Below are 21625 nucleotides of genomic sequence, written 5' to 3' on the forward strand. Positions count from 1 at the left end.
GTTAGGCTCCGGCTCACCACGTCCCTCTAAAAGGAATAAGCGGTTAAGGATAATGGATGGATATTGTAGTTTGACCTTTCGGTAGGGCTCATGGTGTACCTATTTCAGAGGGAGCATGTGTTTGAAAACAAACAGTGGAAGCTGTTTAATTAGTTAATTAATTTAATTAATTAGTTTTTATGTTTCTGTTTCATTCCTGTTAGTATTTACAGACAAACCTTTTGTTTATCTGCTGAGTGGCATGACGTGTGCGTGACAGCATCCTGTTTTTTTTTTTTTATTGTGTTTTTAGCGCTCATGGTACTCTTTCGCGACCTACATTTTTTAATTGTTTAGAAATTCTTCGCAATTGGGCCTCAAACTTTGTTCTGTGAGTCACCTAATGAAATTGTCTTTATCTGACTTTTCTCGTGTGTTATTTTATAAATTCAATACGACAGTTCGATGCAAGGAAGTTTTTTTTTTCAGCAATTACAAATACATAAAGCATTGTTGCCAATGGAAGCAGTTAAAAATTTGTCTAGATTAAAAAGAAAAAAAATGATATATATATATATATATATATATATATATATATATATATATATATATCCAGTAACTTTTATGAACTATAATCTGTTTACTTTACGAGGAAATCTGTAAGAATTATGTTTTTACTGAACACATTTATTGTGTCCCAGTCTGGCTAGAGTATAGCTGAGGGTTTTAACCTTGACCCCACACACTGTTAAAAAATAATGAGGAAGCACTTTTTAAATTTTTTTATTTTTCTTACATTAATATTAAAAAAAAACAAATCTTGCATTTCTCTTTAATTAGATTATCTAAGTGTACAGGAACACTGGGAGTTTGACAGCTCGGACTTCTTTCGCCCCTTGTAGACTCAAGAGAAGTATTACCATGGCTTTTTCTAGAATCACAGATTCTGATATGACTTTGCATCTTTTACTGTATGGTACCTCATCTGCTAATCCTTGTGCATGAGCTAGGTTCACTAAACAATGAGACAGATTTTTTTTTTGTTTGTTTTTATGCCAGATTGTGTGTTGAATACAAAACACTTTCAAGACATAAAAAAGATATATTATTTCAATAAATAAGACAGAGGTGTTTATTTATTTATTTAGTTTTTAACAGTGCTCAGAGATATTCTAGTAAGAAAAGTCTGTGCAAACTAACACCTTGAGTCTGTGATGTTTGGTTCTGTAATATTATGTTCCTATTTCTGAGTTGCCCTGAGAATTAGCATTGTTACACAGCAGGCAGCTGTACTACTCTGTGATACGTGTTACATTCTGAGGCTGTGTTGGTACAAATAAATCCAGCCTTATGTATTCCTCTGTGGTTTATTCGTCTGGGTGAACTTTCAGCACATTTCATACACCCCGCCTAATCATCTGGATGGGCTTTACTGGAAAATGGAAGTGTGTCCTAACATTTTCCATTAACACTATAAACTCCTTTTTAACCTAATGCCGTTGTATACAAGCTGTGTGTGTGTGTCTCTAGGACACTTTGAATTAAAGGGGTTATACTGTCAAATCTGTCTGTAACAGCCTTTCAGAAGTGAGCTTTGCATCCTTGGGCAGATGGCCCTTATACTGTATATAGGTAGGTACTGACAGTTGTAGCACAGGCACCTTGCAGTGAGTTAGGTCAAGTCAGTACTTCCTGGGAAAGAACCGTTGTTTCTGTCCAGATGAACATGGATCTTTTTTTGCACTGCTGTTTCAGTCATTTCATGCTTTGTTGGCGGTGTTAAGAATCAAAATGAAAAGGGGCTTTGAACAAAGTCCTAGTTGATTTTAAAGTGGTGTGTTCAGACTAAGTGTGTGGAAGTTTATCCTGTAGTGTAAAGTTGAATATGCTGTACTTAGGGAACACTTCATCTTCAAAGCAGTTCTCTAACATTAGTTTCAATTAGCTGACTTGAAAACCCCAGTCATCCCCTGTGCATTCCACTATAAAAGTCATGGACATTGTCAATGTGACTATTGTTCAGCATCACCCAACCACCACCTGCAGTCTCGCATAACTGGTCACAGTTCTGTTCCATATGAAATGATGAGTACGCATTGACATAATGAATATTTTTTTAGGACATCTGCGTGGCTAATTGGATGGGGTGACAGTTTGTGGATATTGCATCATTTCATTGAAAGCAAGGTAAAGGCCACAAAATAATAGTGTCTGGCACACTCAGACATGTGTCACATCCTTAGAATGCTGGCAGCTGAAAGGTCTTCAAAGTCATAACTGAGCAATTTCCTTCTCGCATACCGTATTCAACAGGATGCTCATTCCAGAGTGGAATAGGAGGTTGTTAGAGTCAACAGCCAGTCTGCTGTTTTGTTTGTTTGTTTGTTTGTAACCATCGTCTGAGTCTACCACTGTTATTTAGGATCGGAAATTTATTTGTGTTATGCTAGATAAGTGAACTGTTCAAGGTTAAAAAAACAAAACGCGCTGTGACAAGCTATTATAATATGGGCAAAAGCTAAAAACTTGCCATTATACGGTGTGTGTGTGTAAATATAAGTCATGAGATCATTGAGTTGGAAAATTGATTTTTGATGTTAACTAATTCATCTGGCTGTGATCTATACCGATATATAATATATTATATATATATATATATATAATAATATATATATATCTAATAAGTTTATCTTATATTATACATAATATATATTACACACACACACACACACACACGCACACATATATATAATTTTTTTTTTTTTTTTTTTTTAATGGTGTAAGATACTTGCCATTGGTGACTGACTGCTTTCTGTACCTGCTGTAAGTAGCATATAACATTGCTGTGCAGAGGGTTAGGGTTTCAGTTTTTAAAGTACTGTAAGACCGTCTCCATTCTGAATATGAGTGTTCCATTAGGCAGCACCAGAATGGCTGACCGTGCCCAAGCTGCTCATTGAGAAACCCTGTGGCTTGGTTCCAAAACCTCCTCTAGGATGGCAGCTCAGAAAAAATGCATCTGCTGAGAAAAATGAGTTGAGGCTGTTGGCATGGAAACCCCAAAAATACAAACAAGCAAAATAAATGCAAGCAGTAACAAGCATGCTGTTTTATTACTTGAACGTAGATAAATGCATTTAATTATAGTGTCCCTGTCTTTTTATAGTACTGTTTTAGAACATATGATACTGTACTATACTTGTGATTATCTTTGACAGGATAGGAGTGCCATAATTAAAGTGTAATCTCACCCAGTACTCTATAACCTAGTAATCTAAGAAGAGTGTTCCCAGGAATTTTTTAAGAGTGTATCCCTGAATCTTAAGAGTTAATTATACTTTAGCACCACTGCCACATATCTCTGAAGCATCATCCAACCAGTGGAAAATGTGCATGCACCATCACTGTTGTTTGCTTCATATCTGGGTTCCTGTTTATTGGTGAAATTCCTTCACAATGCTGAACGGAAAGAAATGTCTCCGTGTTATTGGCCAGGATGTTTGTGTCGCTGTATCTTTTTAATTCAAATCTAGTGTGATAAATTGATGTCTGTGTTGACGTCATGTTAGCAAACAATAACAGGAAGTCTGAGACCTGTACGGTATCTCTTCTGATAGAAGTTTCACATTCATGTCTTTTTTTTTTTGTAAGGATTCTGCGTATCAAATTTTAAGGGCACATTGTATTTAACTGTACTACTAGTTTTTGAGGTTGTTGGTAAAAAATATATCTACATACATTAGGATTACATTTTGCTCTTTTTTTCTCATTTTCAGGAATTCAGAATGTGCTCAGTCTGTTTTGTGCTGTGCTAACGGAACACAAGGTTCTCTTCCATTCCACAAGCTACCAGAGGCTTGGAGATGCATGCAGGGCACTGGAGGCATTAATGTTTCCTCTCAAGTATAGGTGAGACTTGTTGACATGTAAATCTTGTCAGTCTAGAAGAAAGATAGGGAATTAAGTTTATAAAATGGTGTTGCTACAGTTCCTCAAAGTCTCTACTTTGCACAGAACTGGAAAAGAGGATGTAAATCGAAGCTGAAACAGCTTCATAACTAGGAACAGGAGTCAATTACAAAATGATTATGCCCTATTTTTGTTCTATTAGAGGGGGCAAAGTTCCCAAGCCTTGATTTGCTGAAAGGCCTCTACTTACTCTGACGTTGTGAATTTGACATCCATGTAAGCTGAATGTGTCACTCTTACCTCCTTTAATGACTTGCAGTTTTTCAAAGCATTACTTTCAAAACCTGCTCCTGACCTGCTGTGTTTCAAAATTGCCAAAGTTCAGCCATTTTGAAACATTAGTTTTCATGATTCATCACTTTTCATCGACGAGCAAGCACTAATTACAAATAATGAATTAGTAAATTAATTAGTAAATCTACAATTAATCCCATCTGTTTTATTTAAACTGTGCAAACAAGAGTGTTTTACTGTCAAACATGATGATTGTAAAAGATTTTTTATATGAAATCTATTAAAATAGATGTAGAACTGTTTGTCGTCCTTTTTACATTTTACTGACAACTGTTTTTCTGTTTATGCCTAGTTATCCTTACATTCCGATTCTTCCCGCACAATTACTAGAAGTTCTGAGTACTCCAACTCCCTTTATTATTGGTGTGCACTCAATGTTTCAAAGCGAAATCCAGGAACTGGTAAGAATAACTTATGTTTACATTTTTAGTATATTTAGTTTACATTAGCTTGACCACTACGAGACATGCAGCTCTGTATACAGTGATGAACAGTACTCAAAGTTGTGGCTGGGTGAAGCTTCAATATTACTTCGATTCTGCCTCTTCAGTTAGATGTGATCATCGCTGATTTGGATGGAGGAACTATCAAAATTCCAGAATGTATCCATCTCTCCCATATTCCAGAGCCACTGCTCCAACAAACGCAAGCAGCTCTTTCCATGGTAAGTACAAGGCAATGTGTTGTAAAGAATGTGTATGCCAAGCAGTCCCATGCATTTTACAAGAAATTAAATAAGAAATTGTAGTCAAAACTGGTGATATTTATGGGAAATAAATGCAGGAAAAGACTGCATAATAATTGGCTAGTGTAAGAGTACAGCAGAATCATTTTATTGAGTTAACATCATGACATTTTGTGCCTCATAGGTTCACACCATATTGGTTGATAAAGATAAAGGTTACTTATCTCTTGATTTTCCATTGTTTGTTAGGTCTTACACCCAGACCTAGAAGTAGCAGATCATGCATTTCCGCCTTTACGTACTGCTCCCTCTAATGCAAAATTGCTGGTAAGGATGTTTGATAATTTGAATATAGTGTTAAATATAACACCTTTTGGCTCCCGAGTGGCACATCCGGTGTGGAGTGCAGAATACGCCCTATAGCCTGGACGTTGCTGGTTCAGGCTATTCCTTTGCCGACCTGAGGATGGGAGCTCTCAGGGGGCGGCGCACAATTGGCTGATTGGCTGAGCACCACCTGTTGCCCAGAGCTGCGTTGTCCTCCGACGCTGTAGCTGTGAGGTGGCTGCTCGGTGGGTCTGCAGTGTGAAAAGAAGCGGTCGGCTGACAGCACACGCTTTTGAGGACAGCGTGTGTTCGTCTTCACCGCTCCCGAGTCAGCACATGGGTGGTAGCGGTGAGCTGAGAATAACTGGCTATTCTAAACTGCGAAAAAATTATTTAAAAAAAAAAATAATAATTATTGGCGACTACTAAATTATAAAAAAAAATATATATAACACCTTTTATAAAATTAAAAACGTTTTTCTTTTTGTTTGCCTTTTGTTTAAAGGACAAAGAGGTGCGAGCAGTGTTTCTGCGATTATTTGCACAGCTGTTTCAAGGATATAGGTCCTGCTTACAACTCATTCGTATCCATGCTGAGCCTGTTATTCACTTTCATAAGGTAGGCCGTTTACCAACTACATGGTTGTAATTACAGTTTGAGTTGTTCAGATGTTTCCTTACTAAGTGTGCTGCTTCTGCAATTTCTGTTGCTACAACAATACCTGTAGTGCTGTGTGCAGTAACCTACAATCTTAGTCTGCTCAGATCCTCAGGTTGCTCTGTTAGTGAATGCTGTGAGACCCATTTCTCTATATGCAATGGATTCCTTTTTGCAAAGGCAACTGTTTTCTATACCTGTCTGTTTCATTGCCAAACTGCCGGTAAGCTTTCCCTGTGTTTCACTGCAGACTGTCTTCCTGGGTCAGCGCGGCTTGATAGAGAATGATTTCCTCACTAAGGTCCTGGATGGAATGGCATTTGCTGGCTTTGTTTCAGACAGGGGGCCCCCATACAGGGCTTGTGATCTGTTTGACGAGGTATGAATTACGTATATTGGAGACATTGGCAATAATCTTGTTTCTGTTTTCCTAGACAATCTGACCTGTAATACTGTGTCTTGTAATAACAATTAAGAAAGATGTAGGCAGTCAAATCTCTTCGGAATATGCCTGGACTGTATTTAAGAAAATTCAGTACAATATGTGCATGCATATGTTCTAAATTATTTGTATTTGACATGACATCACTTTTAAATCAATGTTTCAAAAAATCATGTTTTTTTTTTTTTTGTTTTTTTTTAAAGATGAGGATTTGTCTGTATTAACTGCTTTCTCTATCGTTTATTTAATTCCCTGTGTCTTGTTGGAAATATTTATGTTAAGAATGTGGTAATCAGTGAGGCACTGCCAAGGGATTTGTATATAAATTGACCTATGCAGTGACAATTACTCACATTACTCCTTATTAAACAAATTCTCTAAACTGTTCATTTGCAGTAGATGGTGATTCTTGGGGCCTCTGACCATAGTACATAATTGTCATTAACACGATTGTGTGATTTACAATTAACAATACAATAATGTTTTACAATTAGAGATTGTTGCAGCTCAGTCGTGACATCACATCTCTAGCCTGCTGCATTGCACTAAATGATTCATTGAATAATTGAAGGAAAGAGGCAACACAAGCTAATCAGAAGTATGGATCAATCTGTGTGATATGTCAGACTGGCATAGAGAATTATGTCAGTTTAATCATCTTCTTCTGAATTTATGATTTGTATTATTGGGAAGCATTACCATCCAAAAGAAAATTCCTCTTCTTTTTTTTTTTTCTTTTTTAGATAGTTGCTTTTGATATTCAACAAATAAAAGAAGAGCAAGAAAGCGCAACAAAAATGCTGAAGCACATTCGGGAGCTTTCAGAGCAGCTTTTCAAGAATGTAAGTCTGACGATACACTTTACACAGTACAGGTCAGGTGCCTTGACAGAATGTCGTGGGTTTAAATAATGTTTAGAAACCGATCCTGCTTTATGTCTCCAGCATGCAGTACAGAAGGTGGGTTGTTGTCATGCTTGTATGAAAAATTCCATTTGTTACTTTGCTGATTTCTTTAATTCAACAGCACTTGTTCAGCCTACTTCCCTCTTGAGTAGTTTAAGAATGTTTGCTTCCCCGCCGCACAATGGGGACTGGAACTTTTTTTTAATAATAAACATGCATCCTAAAGTGATTGTAATACTTGACGTGTGTGCCTCTGTACAGAAATATAAATGCATAACCGCATTTGAAATTAAAAGTGGAGGCTTCTGAAACTCTTTCATTAACTGACGTGAAGCAATCCTTTGTGTCTCTCCAAACAGGAAAACCCAAATCCCCACATGGCTTTCCAGAAAGTGCCTCGGCCTACTGAGGGATCCCACATGCGTGTCCACGTACTGCCATTCCCCAAGATCAACGAGGACAAGATCCAGACCCTCCTCCAGGAAGGCCTGGCCAAGTACCAGAACGCCGCCCCTCCTGTGCGGGTCGAGAAGAAGTGTGTGGTGCCTGCAGGGCAGCCAGTGGGTAGGTTTGCTGTAAATTACTGTGCGTTGATGCTCCCGTAATCCATGTTCATAAGTGAAATCAATGTACGCAGATTGCGCCCCTTGTACTATACCCATTAATGTCAGTCAGGAGAGTGTCTTGAACACTCTTTTTTAAGCCTTGTTGCTGATTAGCAAGAGTAATGGCAGGAGCTACCTGACGGTTTTTAGATTAAAATGTAAATGATTAGTTGTGATTCGATCCTCTAGCCTTTATCCTGACTTCCAGGGTTCAGCTTGCCTGCCCTTAGTATTTGAAATATTGCTGACGTTCTGCTTAATTGCAGTATCTTCTGTGCTTTTTTTTTTTTTTTTTTTAAACTAATAAGTTACCATAGCAATGCAAAACACGATACAAGAAGTACTCTATGTAATTACTAGATGACATTTGTTTTAAAGATATTATCCCACTTTCATAAGATATGTTAAAGCTTTTGTTCTAGTGCATGTTTTCATGGAGGGAAACCATTTTTTTTACTGTAGCAAAGCCTTTAAACTTTAAACCAAGTAAATCATTCTTGACCTCTGTGCTCGCAATGTATTATTCCCTGTCCTGATTACAAAAGTAAGGCCCCAGTTCCCTGCAGTTTGCCCTCTTCTGTGCACAGATGTGCACACTAAAACCTGAAGCAATTTTTATATATCTAACTGGCACAACCTTTTATGAGGAGAACATGGAAACAGGTGGCTATTGTAAAAGAACAGGGGAAAATAGTATAATTTTTTTTAAAAGATAATAAAATATGGTTCATGTCTAGGTTTGGAAGCATAGTCAAATTAGTGTGGTTTGAAAATGAGATTTTAACACTAGAACGACCAGAGATATATTCATACTTAGAAGCCCCACAGCTGTCTTTCTGATGGCTCTATTCAAAACACTGTAAATAGTATAACGAAAGGAGAAACAGTCAGATGTAATTTATTTTTTTTTTTTTTTATTGAGTATGTTACATAAACATCTGAACAACCAAAGCATATGTGTGTGTGTGTGTGGGTGTGTATATACATATAGAGAGAGAGAGAGACACACACACACACACGTATGAATATTTATTTTACAAATCAAAACAAGAAAATGTAAATAAATATCTGAACAGACATTGGTTTACAACATACATATTTATAAAACTGAAATGATAGCAATACATTTTTTTACTTTTCAGTCTTTTTTTATCAGATGCGCAAAAGCAACCGAACAACGTAGATAAATAAACATTTTATAGAATCACACAGCACAACAAGTTATAAAAAAAAGTCTAGTTTATTTTTATTTATTTATTTATTTATTTTTGGGCAAAATGGTATTTCTTTACCTTGCGTTCACAACCAATACAGATAATGCGCTTCTCCACGCCGCCTTTCTGCACAGGGCACAGCTGTCCAAAATTTTATTTTTATTGCACTTGCCAACCTGGCATTGGCATCTCGTGCGGCTCTCGTTGGGGTTGCCAGCTTCAGCTGTGGGTACACGCTTGGCAGTCTCTCTCTGTTCGAAACGCTTCTTGCGAAGTTCCTGTGTTAACAGTAAAATATATTCTCTCCTTGGTAAATTCTTCTCTGTGCATTCTTTGAAAAGGACCCAGGAGTTGATGGCTGCTAGGTCCAATACATTGTAAAACACCTAAACAGACCACCGTCGGGAGCCAGCTTTCACGGAATACTTCCGTGCCATCTGATCCAAAACATCAACTCCATATTTTCTTGCATTGTAAAACTCCACAGTCTCTGGTATTTATTTTCACTAGTCACGATGCTAATTGACTGACCAAATCAGCACAGCTGGCAAGCAGACGCCAGCCTTTGAAAAGGCTGTTTGAAAAACAATAGACTGTCAGTCATTCACTCAGGCAAAGAGTAGAGACTAATCTAATTACAGCTAAACACATTGCAGAGTAGAAAATAAAAATAATAAAGTACTGTTCTGTATAATCACAATACAGTTGTTTTCTGTGTGGCCGTCAATGTGACTGCTCCCAGGGCTTTTAGGTATAATATAATATAGCTCCTTTATTTCTGCACTTTTTCATGTGTGGCATACGTCAGAAAGGTGTGACTGCTCCCGGGGCTTTTAGGTATAATGTAATATAGCTCCTTTATTTCTGCACTTCTGCGTTTCTTGCTTTGTGAGAATATTTAATTAGCATACTTTACAATTCATATAGTTAATAGAGCTGCTTTTTTTATCTCTTCTGCCAGTCTCAATAATGGCCAAAACCGGATCCATTTTCAACAGTGTTTTCGAGTGGAGAAAATTACATTTCAAAACCAAAAAACACCAAAATGACTGATTCTTGTTAAGTCATTTTGAGTTTTTTTTTTTTTTTTTTTTTTGTCCTTGTGTATTATATGTGCTTTTATTTATATACTATCTTGCAGTTTTTTAAACACTTGCACTTTGTCTTCATTTGAAATAATTATTCTTGAGTAGTCATTTGTACTGTGTCCATATAGATGTTTTCATTAGCATACTTTACCTAATTCATATAGTTAATAGAGCTGTGTTCCTGTTTTTATCTCTTCTGCCAGTCTCAATAATGGCCAAAACCGGATCCATTTTCAACAGTGCCCGCAGGCTGGAGGTGGTTCGGAGTTGCATCTCATTCATATTTGATAATAAAATACTCGAGACAGAAAAGGTAATGTATGTTAACTCCAGCATATCTGTCTTAGTGCTATATCTCTCAGCCAGCACAAAAAGTACAGCTTGGATTGCCCCCATCCCACAGAGTCCTTTCAGAAGCACCAGCTGTATAAATGTAACAGCCAGTCTAGAACAGGGACAAGCTGGAGTCATCATGAATAAACTCCAAACTTTTTACTGTTCCTTAAACTTTGTCACATGCATTAAAATAAATTTGCTGTTTGGTGGTTTTAAGAGACCTGGCAGAGACCAAAGTCAATATAAACTTTCATAAACATGGTATCTTTGCACTGGTTGTTTCCCTATACAGTAAATGGGACAGTGGCCAGCGTGAACTTGCTTCCAATGTGGCTTATAAAGTTATTGTATAAATTCAGGCATGTGTCTCTGTACAACTGTAAAAGTGAAGAGTACACTGATAATTAGCCCCCAAAGAAAAAATAAGAATTTAATGCATGAAATGCATGACATTTCATTAGGAACAATGTTTTAAATGCATGTTCATAGCTCTCAATATTATACTTTCGGAATATTAACCACAAGTGTTTCTAAAAGCTTTTATTATGTAATCAGGAAATTTACCAAAAATAGATCTGGGAATGTACACTCGTAATACATTGTAAAAGCTTCTAAGACCGTTAAAGCATTACTAAGTTTGGCTTGATTTAAAAACAAGCAAACAAACAAACAAAAAAATACCTTTCTCTAGTGACTCTAACATTATATAGTTTCAGGTATACAATTGTGTACAAAAAGTAATGGCAAGTACTTTTTAAACTGAATGATTTTGCAAATGTAATGTGTGTTGATAACAATTCACATCTAGTCGGTATGACTAGGGATTCATAACATTTTTGGTAATTACATTTAGCTTAATATGGCCTAAAAATAGCTGTATTAATTGTCCTTCATCTGTCCGAGAACAATAAATGACAACTATCCAAAAACACACGCACACGCACAAGGAAAATAAAGAATGCAATAATTATTGTCAGCTTGTTCGCTGTGACTTTTTAAGGCCTTTATTTTCCACTGTGTGCAGATTGCAGGCAATTTGCCCACTCCTCAGTAAACACCATGGAAAACCAGGTCCTGAATGTCTTGTGTGAATGTAATATTTTTCTATTTCATCTCTGTATTTAGACTCTCCCTGCTGCTCTGCGGGCTCTAAAGGGAAAGGCTGCCCGGCAGTGTCTGACGCAAGAACTCAGTTTACATGTGCAGCAAAACCGAGCAATACTGAACCATCAGCAGTTTGACTACATTGTGCGGATGATGAATTGTGCACTACAGGTCAGTTCTTTAAATCTGCAGCTGTAATACATTCCATTTATCGTGTGTGTGTGTGTGTGTGTGTGTGTGTGTGTGTGTGTGTGTGTGTAAACGAAAAAAAACAACATGCATAGACAGTTATTAGATGCTGCAGTGCAAGATCTACATACTACATACTTTTAGTTTTATTGTCAGTTAAATGCATTACCCACAGGAGACATTTTAATGATATGGTTTCCATAAGTCTATATGGAGTACAACCAGCTTTGTTAAAGTATATTCTAATCTGAAACAAGCGCATTGAAAATGTGAAAAAAAAAAAAAAAAACATTATCAGAAGTGCCCAGCCGTTTTGTTTTTACTAACTTGGCTTGTGTTTTTGATGCAAGTTCGATCTGCTTTTATTGTGCCTGAAAAACACAAGCCAAGTTAGTAGAAACAATTGGGGCAACCTTGACCCCCCACTGCTTTTACAGTTGTTCCTGTTTGCATCAGCCAGTCACATCCATGCTCTGCAACACACATTCTCCCCACTCATTCACTCACTCCCTCTTCCCATGCTAAGTAACAGCGTGACCCGTCCCCCTTACATAAAAGACAGACAAGACAAACAAGAACAGCAATTGTCTGGATCGTTACAGTATATTTTTAAATTTGAAAATAAAAAGAAATGAAAGCATGACGACCTGTACAAAAATGTAATATTTAATATACAATTGATTAAGAACTGTTGAGTATATATTTTTGTTTCATACAGTATTAAATGGCAGTTTTTATATCTGATAGTGAAAAAGAAGGAAATATCAAGATAAAGAAATACATGCCTATTTATTGATTTATGTATTCATTTATTTCAATATTTATAAATGTTTATTTATGTTTTCCTTTTACCAAATATATAGGCTGTCCTTCAGCATATAACTAATTCTCACCAAAGAACATTCCTTTTTGTCCAGTGGGGACAACAAATAGCATTACTCTCATCAACCAGTATATCGAGAGGACCCATACTTCCTTGCGCCAATAGGGACCACAATTACACTGACAGGAAACCAACAATTTTCAGAGATCAAGTTCAGACTCTCAGAATGATGAGGTGACTCGAAAAAAAATATCTCAAAAAAATATCGGAAATCTGAAAAATAAGTCCCGAGAATTCTGAGCTGGCTGACTTCGTCTTTCAAATTTCTGTTTGTTTTCTCAGCTATTCATGCTTATAGTTTATAGTTTCAAAACCCACGCATGCTAGACCTTTTTTTTATATTTGTATTTATATTTTTTTGTAGGCAAATGTTCCATTTTAAAACAGAAATAAGTAATTTAATAATTAATAATAATAATAATAATAATAATAATAATAATAATAATAATAATAATAATAATAAGTGAGTTCCTTAGTATATTTCCATGTTGCCAAAACAAGTTAATTGTCATTAAACTCAGATGTCCTGTAATATGCAAAAAAGGAGGAGAAGGACATTTTTACCTTTTGATTTATTTCTCTTATTGTGTGACAGGTATTGACTTTTTTTCTACATTTCACCTAAGAGTGTTGGGAACTACAAATTAAAAGTGAAATAGTGCTTTTGTCTGATTTACTGTAGCTGCGCCAATACCCTGAAAAAACATACATTTATCCTTGCTGTATAGAGTCTCTGGCAGTTCTCGCTGATAACTTGGCGCAAGGAACTACCGTTCCTCTCAAACACAAAAACATTTTGACAACCTTTTGCTTGTTCAGTTATCCCATTGATTTCTCCTATTATGTTGGACCCATAACTGATAACCTGTCTCTTTGTGAACATCTTTTTTTTTTAGTCACAGGTAATCTACATAAAATTGGCAATGAAAAACATCCTGGATTTTGGTTCCAGATCATATCTCTTACAGGTGCCTTGTATAGTTTTCACAAGCTTTATCTGGTTTTAATTTAGTGTGAACACTGACCCTTGTGGTTGTTTATAACATGCCCAATACAGAATTTTAATAGAAACAGTATGAGAGTGTGATGGACGGCCAAAGAGTGCATAGCCAAGTCTGGCACATACATTTAGAACATACCTTTCAGTTTGCAATTTCATTGTCAAAGAACAGCCTCTGAAGAGATTGAAATTTGGTGTTAAAGTAAAAGTCAATTATACTACCGTTTTCAGCTATGGGTAGTTTCCACGGCCCATTTTATTTATTTTACTTTGAATGTGTAATTAATGTGCCACGTCTTGAGTATCCATGACATTTCCTGTCATGGTATCCTGTAATGTGCAGTAACCGTGCATCGTGACACTAGCTTTGAAAATTGTCACACTTACAGTTTTTCATTACTGACAAAAGTATCACAGTGATGATGCAGCTCTTTTTAAAGCTGCGGGTCACCATTGCCAGGGGATACATTTATGGTTACGACTCTTCATGAGGAATTAGTTTTAGGGGACAATTCAAAATACTTCACTTTTTTTTTTTTACAAAAGCACAGAGAGTTCTATGGCAAGGTGTCCAAACATCTGTATACATTATGGCTTAAGAAAATATTTAAATGTCATAATGTATCCCTTTGGGAGATGTAGATTAACAAAAGAAATAGTGTCAGATGATATAAGTTTGAATGTCATTAAGGAGTAATAATTTGCATCAGAAGTGGATTATTTAGTAGTTGAAACGTATAGCGTGCTACAAACACGACGACAGCAGGAGACTAGCTGGGTTAAGTACCAGACCCTTGGAAAAAGTATGTTGCTCTCAATGTGTCTTGGCCTTAATGGTTTCATTTTGAAATTGCAGCTTCCACGTAGAAAATATCAGCTATCATACCCTTAGCCAGCTAATTTAATCTGGTACTCATTGGATAAGACACTTGAGAAGATAGTTGGTTTTCATAAAGTTGTTTGCAGGCAAGTTAATAGCTACAGTGCCAATCCCTATAGGACACCTAGTACCAGCTTCAAGACTGTCAGTGTACAGTACTTCTGAAGGTTAGATGACCAGAACCATGTTTCATTTATTTTTTCAGACAATCGATAAATATGCCAAGATATGCCAATCTGAAGGGAACACATGCATACAGACTGTATATTGATCATCATAATTATTGAGCTCCAACGTTTGAGACGGCTGGCCAAGTAAAGTATGGCACACCGTTGATATCACAGGTGCAATAAATGATGTGTGCTTTTAAAGCCTGTGTCAAATTTTGCATTGCATGGCAGCAAACAGTGCTTCCTTTTTAGGTTGGATGGTACCTAAAGTAATTAGCCGCTTTCTGATATAATTTTTTTAGTTGTGACTGTTAGTATTTCAGTTTGGTTCAGATTTCATTTTCTATTGCATGCCTCTCTGCCTTTTTATCTTGAATGATATTGGCGTGACATGATCATATAAATATGTCCCTCGGCAGCACGCAAGGGTGTTAAGATACGCTGTTTAAGTGTCACTTTTGGCAGGGGCTTGGTGAAAACTGGTTAAGATTGGTTATAAAAACGTATCTGTCAAAATCTTTCAACCGGATCAGGACAGAAGAAACAAAGCCAAGATATACAAGAACTGGAGCTCAACATGCAATTGCCACTGTTTAAATGGAATTCCTGCTGGTGCATGCACTTTGCATTTTCTGTCCACTTTATCCGGTAGTTTTTTTTTTTTTTTTTTAACAAATTATAGCTGTAACGTAATTGAAATGAGCAAGCCTCAACAGACTTGTCAAAATGAAGATTTGTTTGTTGTGACGCTTGGATGTTGTCTTAACAGTTTATGTAATAAAGTTGTTTTTTGTATTTTACTAAGGCAACAGGCATTATACAGTTCCATCATCACATTTTCCAGATATTGTTGCACATGGTTTGGAGCCTGCATATCTGGCTTTGTCTCCAGTGGGCCCTTAAATGAATAAAAATAGCACATTGTTTGGCTTGATCGGTAATTGCTTTCGTATTTTTGCTGTTTCTCTATTCAACACCCCGGTTTGTGCAAGAACATATACAGTCATTGAAATGGTACGAACGCCAACAATTAGCCTTGTTGCTTATAATTAGAATTATTAGACTGGAATTGCTTTCCGGTGATTTATCAAGATGATATATATCTATTTTTTTGCCTTTAGCATTGTGTGTATGATTTATTTAATTTGAAATGCACCCCAGTATTTTGGTACTGTGACTATATAATGGTTCGTTTCAGCAGAGGTATTTTCACAAGCAGTTTGAAGAATTCGTATTGTCTTAATCATGACTTCATCTATTGAAAAAACAAGTTTTAGTGCTTAACAGCTACAATAAAATGAATGCCAAATAATTAGAAGTGTTTACTGTTGTTGTGATGTCTGTTAATGGCAGCCTTTCAATTTAAAAGTTAAGTGTTTGGTTTGCTTGAGGTAAGGGAAAGAAACTTTTAGGTTATATACTTTTCATATTCTGGTTTTGTTTTTCTGTTGGGGTGGTTATGAATACAAATTGCATTTCATGCTTTTGCACTAAAATGGAAGCTGTAGGGCTCTTCAAAGGTGCTACAATGACTGCACTGGAACCTGAAGTACAGTATGTGTCTACAAAGAAGTTACAGCATCCCCATGTTTGACTGCAGCATACCAGGAGACAAGAAATTCATTATTATATTATAGAAGTGAACGGAAGTGAAGTGACGTCTGTTTGCATTGTATTATTCATATACAAGTAAAAAAATCCAGCTCATTACCAATCTTTAGTACATTGTCATTTTCATTGAAAAGGCTGATGACGAGGTAGGTGTCTTGATTGTGATGTCACTGTTTTGAATTGACTTTGAAGTTGAATTGTATTCCCGAGATATTTACCAGTGCAGTCGTCAGTGTTATGACACGTACTTTCTCTTTTTAAATAAATAAATAAACATGTATTTTACCCTCGGAAGGGTAAGTGTGCTTTCTTGCCATCTGTTTATCCCCATGCATTATGTAATGCAAACTACATTATTAATTCCAAAACACTCGTTATTTGTCAATGAATTTGGTTTTGTTATATAATCTTATTGGCTGTTTCCTCACCCTGTAAAGTGACAAATGGACCTCATTGAACATGCCTCCAAGACTTTGCATAAACACAGCACCCTCCACTCTGCTGCATTCTCATTGTTCTCTCAATGGCCAGTGATTGTTAACTAGGTGTTTTAGAAAGTTGTCTAATGAAATAAATATGGCAGAAAAGCCTTTGTAGTCAATCAGCAGCCATTAGACTGTTGAAAATAAACCTGGCTAGACTTTTAGAGTACGTAGGAGCCCCACGTGCTGTTTTATTGCATCTTTGATTGTTAATTTCAAATTGCACAAATGCAAGATTTATCATGGGGTTTACAGACTTTTAAAGCTCTGTTATCTTGGCCATTAAAGATGTAGTAGGAACTAGCATACACAGACATTCTGCCAGGTAGACATTGTAAATACCAGGAGGATGCCTGATGCTAAATTGAAATCTGTTGGTTTAAGCAATAATTATAAGAAGTTACTTTATGGCCTGTGTTGTGAGCTTGTACCAAACGTGTACAATACACATATTAGTGGAAGCTGGAAACTTTTGTGTAAATGATTGCTGGAGTGTGGGTGGGTGTAATTAGGGTAAAGGGTGTAGGTATGTGTTGTAATAAACATGAGAAGCTGTTTTTTTGTTAACCCTTGTTTGGGAATGTTAGCCAGACCAATAGATTCATATTGTGGTATTGTATTTTTTTTTACACTTGTCATATATTGTGTTTTCTTTTGGTTATGCAGTTCTGACAGCTGATTTACCAAAAAAAAAAAAAAAAAAAGGCTGAACTTGGTTAGTTTTAGTTGGCAAATTTGTAGCGTCGGTCCGTTCGCCAATTCCGTTTGATTTTCAGAGCGCGATTTAAAAGATTTTCCCGAAGATGTCTATTAGAACAATGTTTTACAAAGATGTTTACACAGAGCCTAATGATACCTCAGGGATTTATGATTCCAGGACAGACATTCTGCACTTGGGATGCTGAGACGGATGGGGATAAGTGACACAATTAGTTTTTTGGAGAAAAAAAAAAAAAAAACATGAAATACATTGTGTCGCGCAATTGTTGGGAAAACCTAATGATTAATTACTAAACCTTTTGCACGATTCCAAATGTGTACAATTTAAAATAAACATGCTCTTTAAACATTCGTGGTTGTGGCCAGTGTTGTCTTTCCTTGTTTAGTCGAGCCACAGGTTTCTGGCATGTTCAATTAAATTAATTAAACTATTTGTGGAATACTTTACAAATTAGTGTTTTTCTTTTTTTACTCCAGCTGGTGTAGTTTAAGAACTGGACAGTGTTGTACTGCGAAAGTAGCCAGGCTGTGGAATAAAAGTCAAAATGCATCTTGGCATTCCAACCATTTCCTCTAAAGAGGATTACAGGCTGAAAATGCTCAGCTTTATTGCCATGGGCCTCATGATAACATTCACAAACATGCATGGCATTTCAGTTAAAGTAATTCAGATGTGCCTGTGAAACCAGGGGATGCATGCTTGTCATTTTCATTATCTCAAGCAATTAATAATGAACAATACTGTATGCTTCTATTTCTCCTCAGTCTTAGCATAGGTTACATTGTAAATCAGAAAAAAAAAAACACAAAATAATAATGTAAAGTAAAATGTAGGCGTGATACAGTCGGGCGTTCTACACATAGTTTTAGCTGAAATATTTGCCTACTTGACTAGTTTCCTATATTTTTACCTGTATACAAGTAGTATTCGTTTCTAATGAGTGGGAGTGAAACAGATGGTACAAACCTGTTGAGTTTGTGGTTGATGAGGTTTTCTTATCCCCTGTGAAGCAGCACTACGATGCCAGCGGTGCCAGGATTGTGAACCATTTTAGAAATGGTTTCATTTCTTTTTTGATGCATTTATTTTTAATTTAATTTAAGAATGTGGGAACAGATTTCTCTGTGTGAATTGTTTCACAAAAGACCTCTCCTGGAGAATGAATTTTCTTTTCTTTTCTTTTAAATTTATTAAGCATTCCACGTATGTAATTTATGCAACTAAGGGAATTTGAGGTACAAGAACTGTAAATACATTGAATTTTGCAATTTTTACCATGTTTCTTTATATTAACTTTTTCATTACTATATTTCTCCTACTAGCTAAAGTAACTCTGCATTGCAGGAATGTAAAGATATATAACACTATATATATAGATAGATAGATAGATAGATAGATAGATAGATAGATATAGCTCTGGAAAAAATTAAGAGACCACTGAAAAATTATCAGTTTCTCTGGTTTTACTATTTATAGGTATGTGTTTGGGTAAAATGAACATTTTTGTTTTATTCTATAAACTACTGACAACATTTCTCCCAAATTCCAAATAAAAATATTGTCATTTATAGCACTTATTTGCAGAGAATGACAACCGGTCAAAATAACAAAAAAGATGCAGTGTTGTCAGACCTCGAATAATGCAAAGACAATAAGTTCATATTCATTTTTAAACAGCACAATACTTTCTGGTTGTGTAGGACACAGTATTGGATCTTCCCACAAGGTCTGATGTGTTCCGCCACACACAAGTGCGCACACACGTACGCACCAACTTCCTGAGTGACTGCACAAGGGAACAGGGCTGATCATGCATTCTCAGAGTAGATATCTCCACAAAATTACTGGAGCCTAGGAGATTGAAGATATTTGTTTAACCTTTTTATGGACCAAATGTTTATGGCCTGTAAAAAAAAAAAAAAAAAAAAAAAAACACACACACCTCTGTCTTCCTAATAAATAGTTTTTTTTTATTTTTTACTAGAAACTTTTCCATAGTACTATGACAGCCTAGTATCTCACATCCCCTATATATTTATACCATTATATTTTACAATTAAATAGAATTTAAAACTGTTATTCTGTTATGTAAGTGTATTATGACCATCAACAACTAGGAATATAGACACCGATACATATCCCACCATCTTTGCCATTGTACTGTACGTGACTGAATTATATATCTTCCACACAATCAGCCTCTTTTTATAAAATAACGTTATCCTAACATTCCACTTGTTAGGTAGGAAAAAGCTGTGGATAAACAAGTTTAATACTGGCTTTCCCGTCACCGAACCTCATCATGCAAGGTATTCCATTGTGACCCGATCATGAAGAAACCCACTTTTGTATCTGTCCATGCTACCAAAGATCTTAACCCAACAGCACCCCAAAACAAATCCTGCAGCCGTGCTATAAAAACAGAACCATTTTTAACGCCTGAATTCTGAAGCACAAGTCCTGGTAGTTGAGGCTGCCCTTCAAGAAGTACAGCACAGCACAGTACAGTGCAGAAGGCATTTTACAACACTGTGTTTTGAGAGGGGATTAAGTCCAATTTCCTGTAACTAATTTTTTAAAACCTTGGCCTGTCTCCAAGCTCTTGAAAACCTCTAGTAGGGTCCATTGCCTACTTCCTATAGGGCCTCTGATTTTTCTTAAGAAGCACTTCTGATCAATCCTTCACAAACTGTATTCAGGGTTCAATTGGATTAAAACGTGATTCAGCCTTCATTTTGAATCTTTGAATGCCTCGTGAAAAACAGTAACACTTGTGGTGCCTGCCTGGTGAGGGTGGGGACTGTGTACTCTTGTAATTGACCTCAATTTTCACTATTGTCTATGTAAAGTTAACCCAAGGCCTTCTAAAGGTGGTATTTTATAATTAAATATGTATGTACACAGTATAATATTAATTGGGTCACTTTGGGTCTAATTGTATTGGTCTTTATCAGTTTTCACAGAACTGTGTGTGGTGAACTCAAAATAACTTCCTAAATACATTTAGACTTCCTGGCTCTTTGTCCTCATTTCTTACAGCTACAAGACAAAGTGGAAAGGTTTGAATTGGCACCTGAAGCTTCAGTCAGTATGTGTGTCCTGCTCCGAACTCTCCTCTCTTATGCTCACCTACAAGTAGTCTGTAGCATTGCCAGGTGAAGGCTAGACTGGGCAGTTCCACAAAACACTGATCTAGTGATCTGTTCATTAAAATCTGTTCAATGTAGTGGTTTCATTGCTGAAGTAGAACTACCTGTGCCTGCTGAATTCCATGCAAATATACTAAAACCATACATCAGCAGCTTATTGATTTTATACATACCAACAACATATTTCCATTCTAACTGATGTTGGCACAGAGACAAGGTGGATAATGTACTGGTGCTTCAGAACTTTGTTGTTACATAGTGTAGTTACTTATATCCCATATTGCCAACTGCACTATGTCAACTCCCTCTTGATGTTTGTTTGTCCTCGTCAGGTTCTTTGATGTGTGTGATCCAAATAATCTCTGATAGGCTAACCTACAGTAATTACTTACCTACCCCAGTTGCATAATTCTGTACCCCCAGTTTTACCCCCCTCTCTCTTTGCTATTAAATAAAGCAATGTATAACAAATGAGCCACAATTTTAAAAGAAAGCTGTATGTTTTGGCTGTGTGCCTTGCTTGGCTGTGTTTTTAATTGCAGATGGTGAAAATTCCCCTGGATTGTTAAAACCCTTCAATGTGTGGAGTACACCTTACATGTATCAATTTGTTTATCACAGAATCCATGCTTGGGGTCCATGTTTCACCCCTGCTGATCAGGCGGGATTTGTTCCCTGATTTATATCAGTCCAACGTCTCAAACTTTGAATGTATTCACTTGCAGGACTGTTCCAGCTCTGAAGAATACAGTGTTGCCACTGCCCTGCTGCCCCTGGCGACAGCTTTTTACCGGGTAAGTGCCCATTTCATGTCTGAACCCCCGAGTGGCAGCCCTTTTGACTCCATGGAGTCAATTAATTGGCTTGAAACGTTAGGCTAGTAATAAAGTTAATCTATTAGGACGTAGCAGCATGTCTTATACCGAGAGGTGTG

The 21625-nt window shown here is 36.5% G+C and overlaps 1 protein-coding gene across 6 annotated transcripts in view; it reads left to right on the forward strand.

The window, feature by feature from the left end:
• Positions 1-21625, forward strand: part of LOC121329748 (myotubularin-related protein 13-like) — a 126362-nt gene that overhangs the window by 70912 nt on the left and 33825 nt on the right. For all 6 annotated transcript variants that reach the window (XM_041275499.1, XM_041275494.1, XM_041275495.1 and 3 more), the window contains 11 exons: positions 3756-3888; positions 4535-4643; positions 4793-4906; positions 5177-5254; positions 5760-5873; positions 6163-6291; positions 7098-7196; positions 7619-7823; positions 10370-10479; positions 11628-11777; positions 21417-21485. In XM_041275499.1, the coding sequence (XP_041131433.1) occupies positions 3756-3888; positions 4535-4643; positions 4793-4906; positions 5177-5254; positions 5760-5873; positions 6163-6291; positions 7098-7196; positions 7619-7823; positions 10370-10479; positions 11628-11777; positions 21417-21485 (1310 nt within the window). The remainder of the gene's footprint in view (positions 1-3755; positions 3889-4534; positions 4644-4792; positions 4907-5176; positions 5255-5759; positions 5874-6162; positions 6292-7097; positions 7197-7618; positions 7824-10369; positions 10480-11627; positions 11778-21416; positions 21486-21625) is intronic.

Source organism: Polyodon spathula, chromosome 17 (genome assembly GCF_017654505.1).
Source record: "Polyodon spathula isolate WHYD16114869_AA chromosome 17, ASM1765450v1, whole genome shotgun sequence".
Classification (NCBI taxonomy): Eukaryota; Metazoa; Chordata; class Actinopteri; order Acipenseriformes; family Polyodontidae; genus Polyodon; species Polyodon spathula.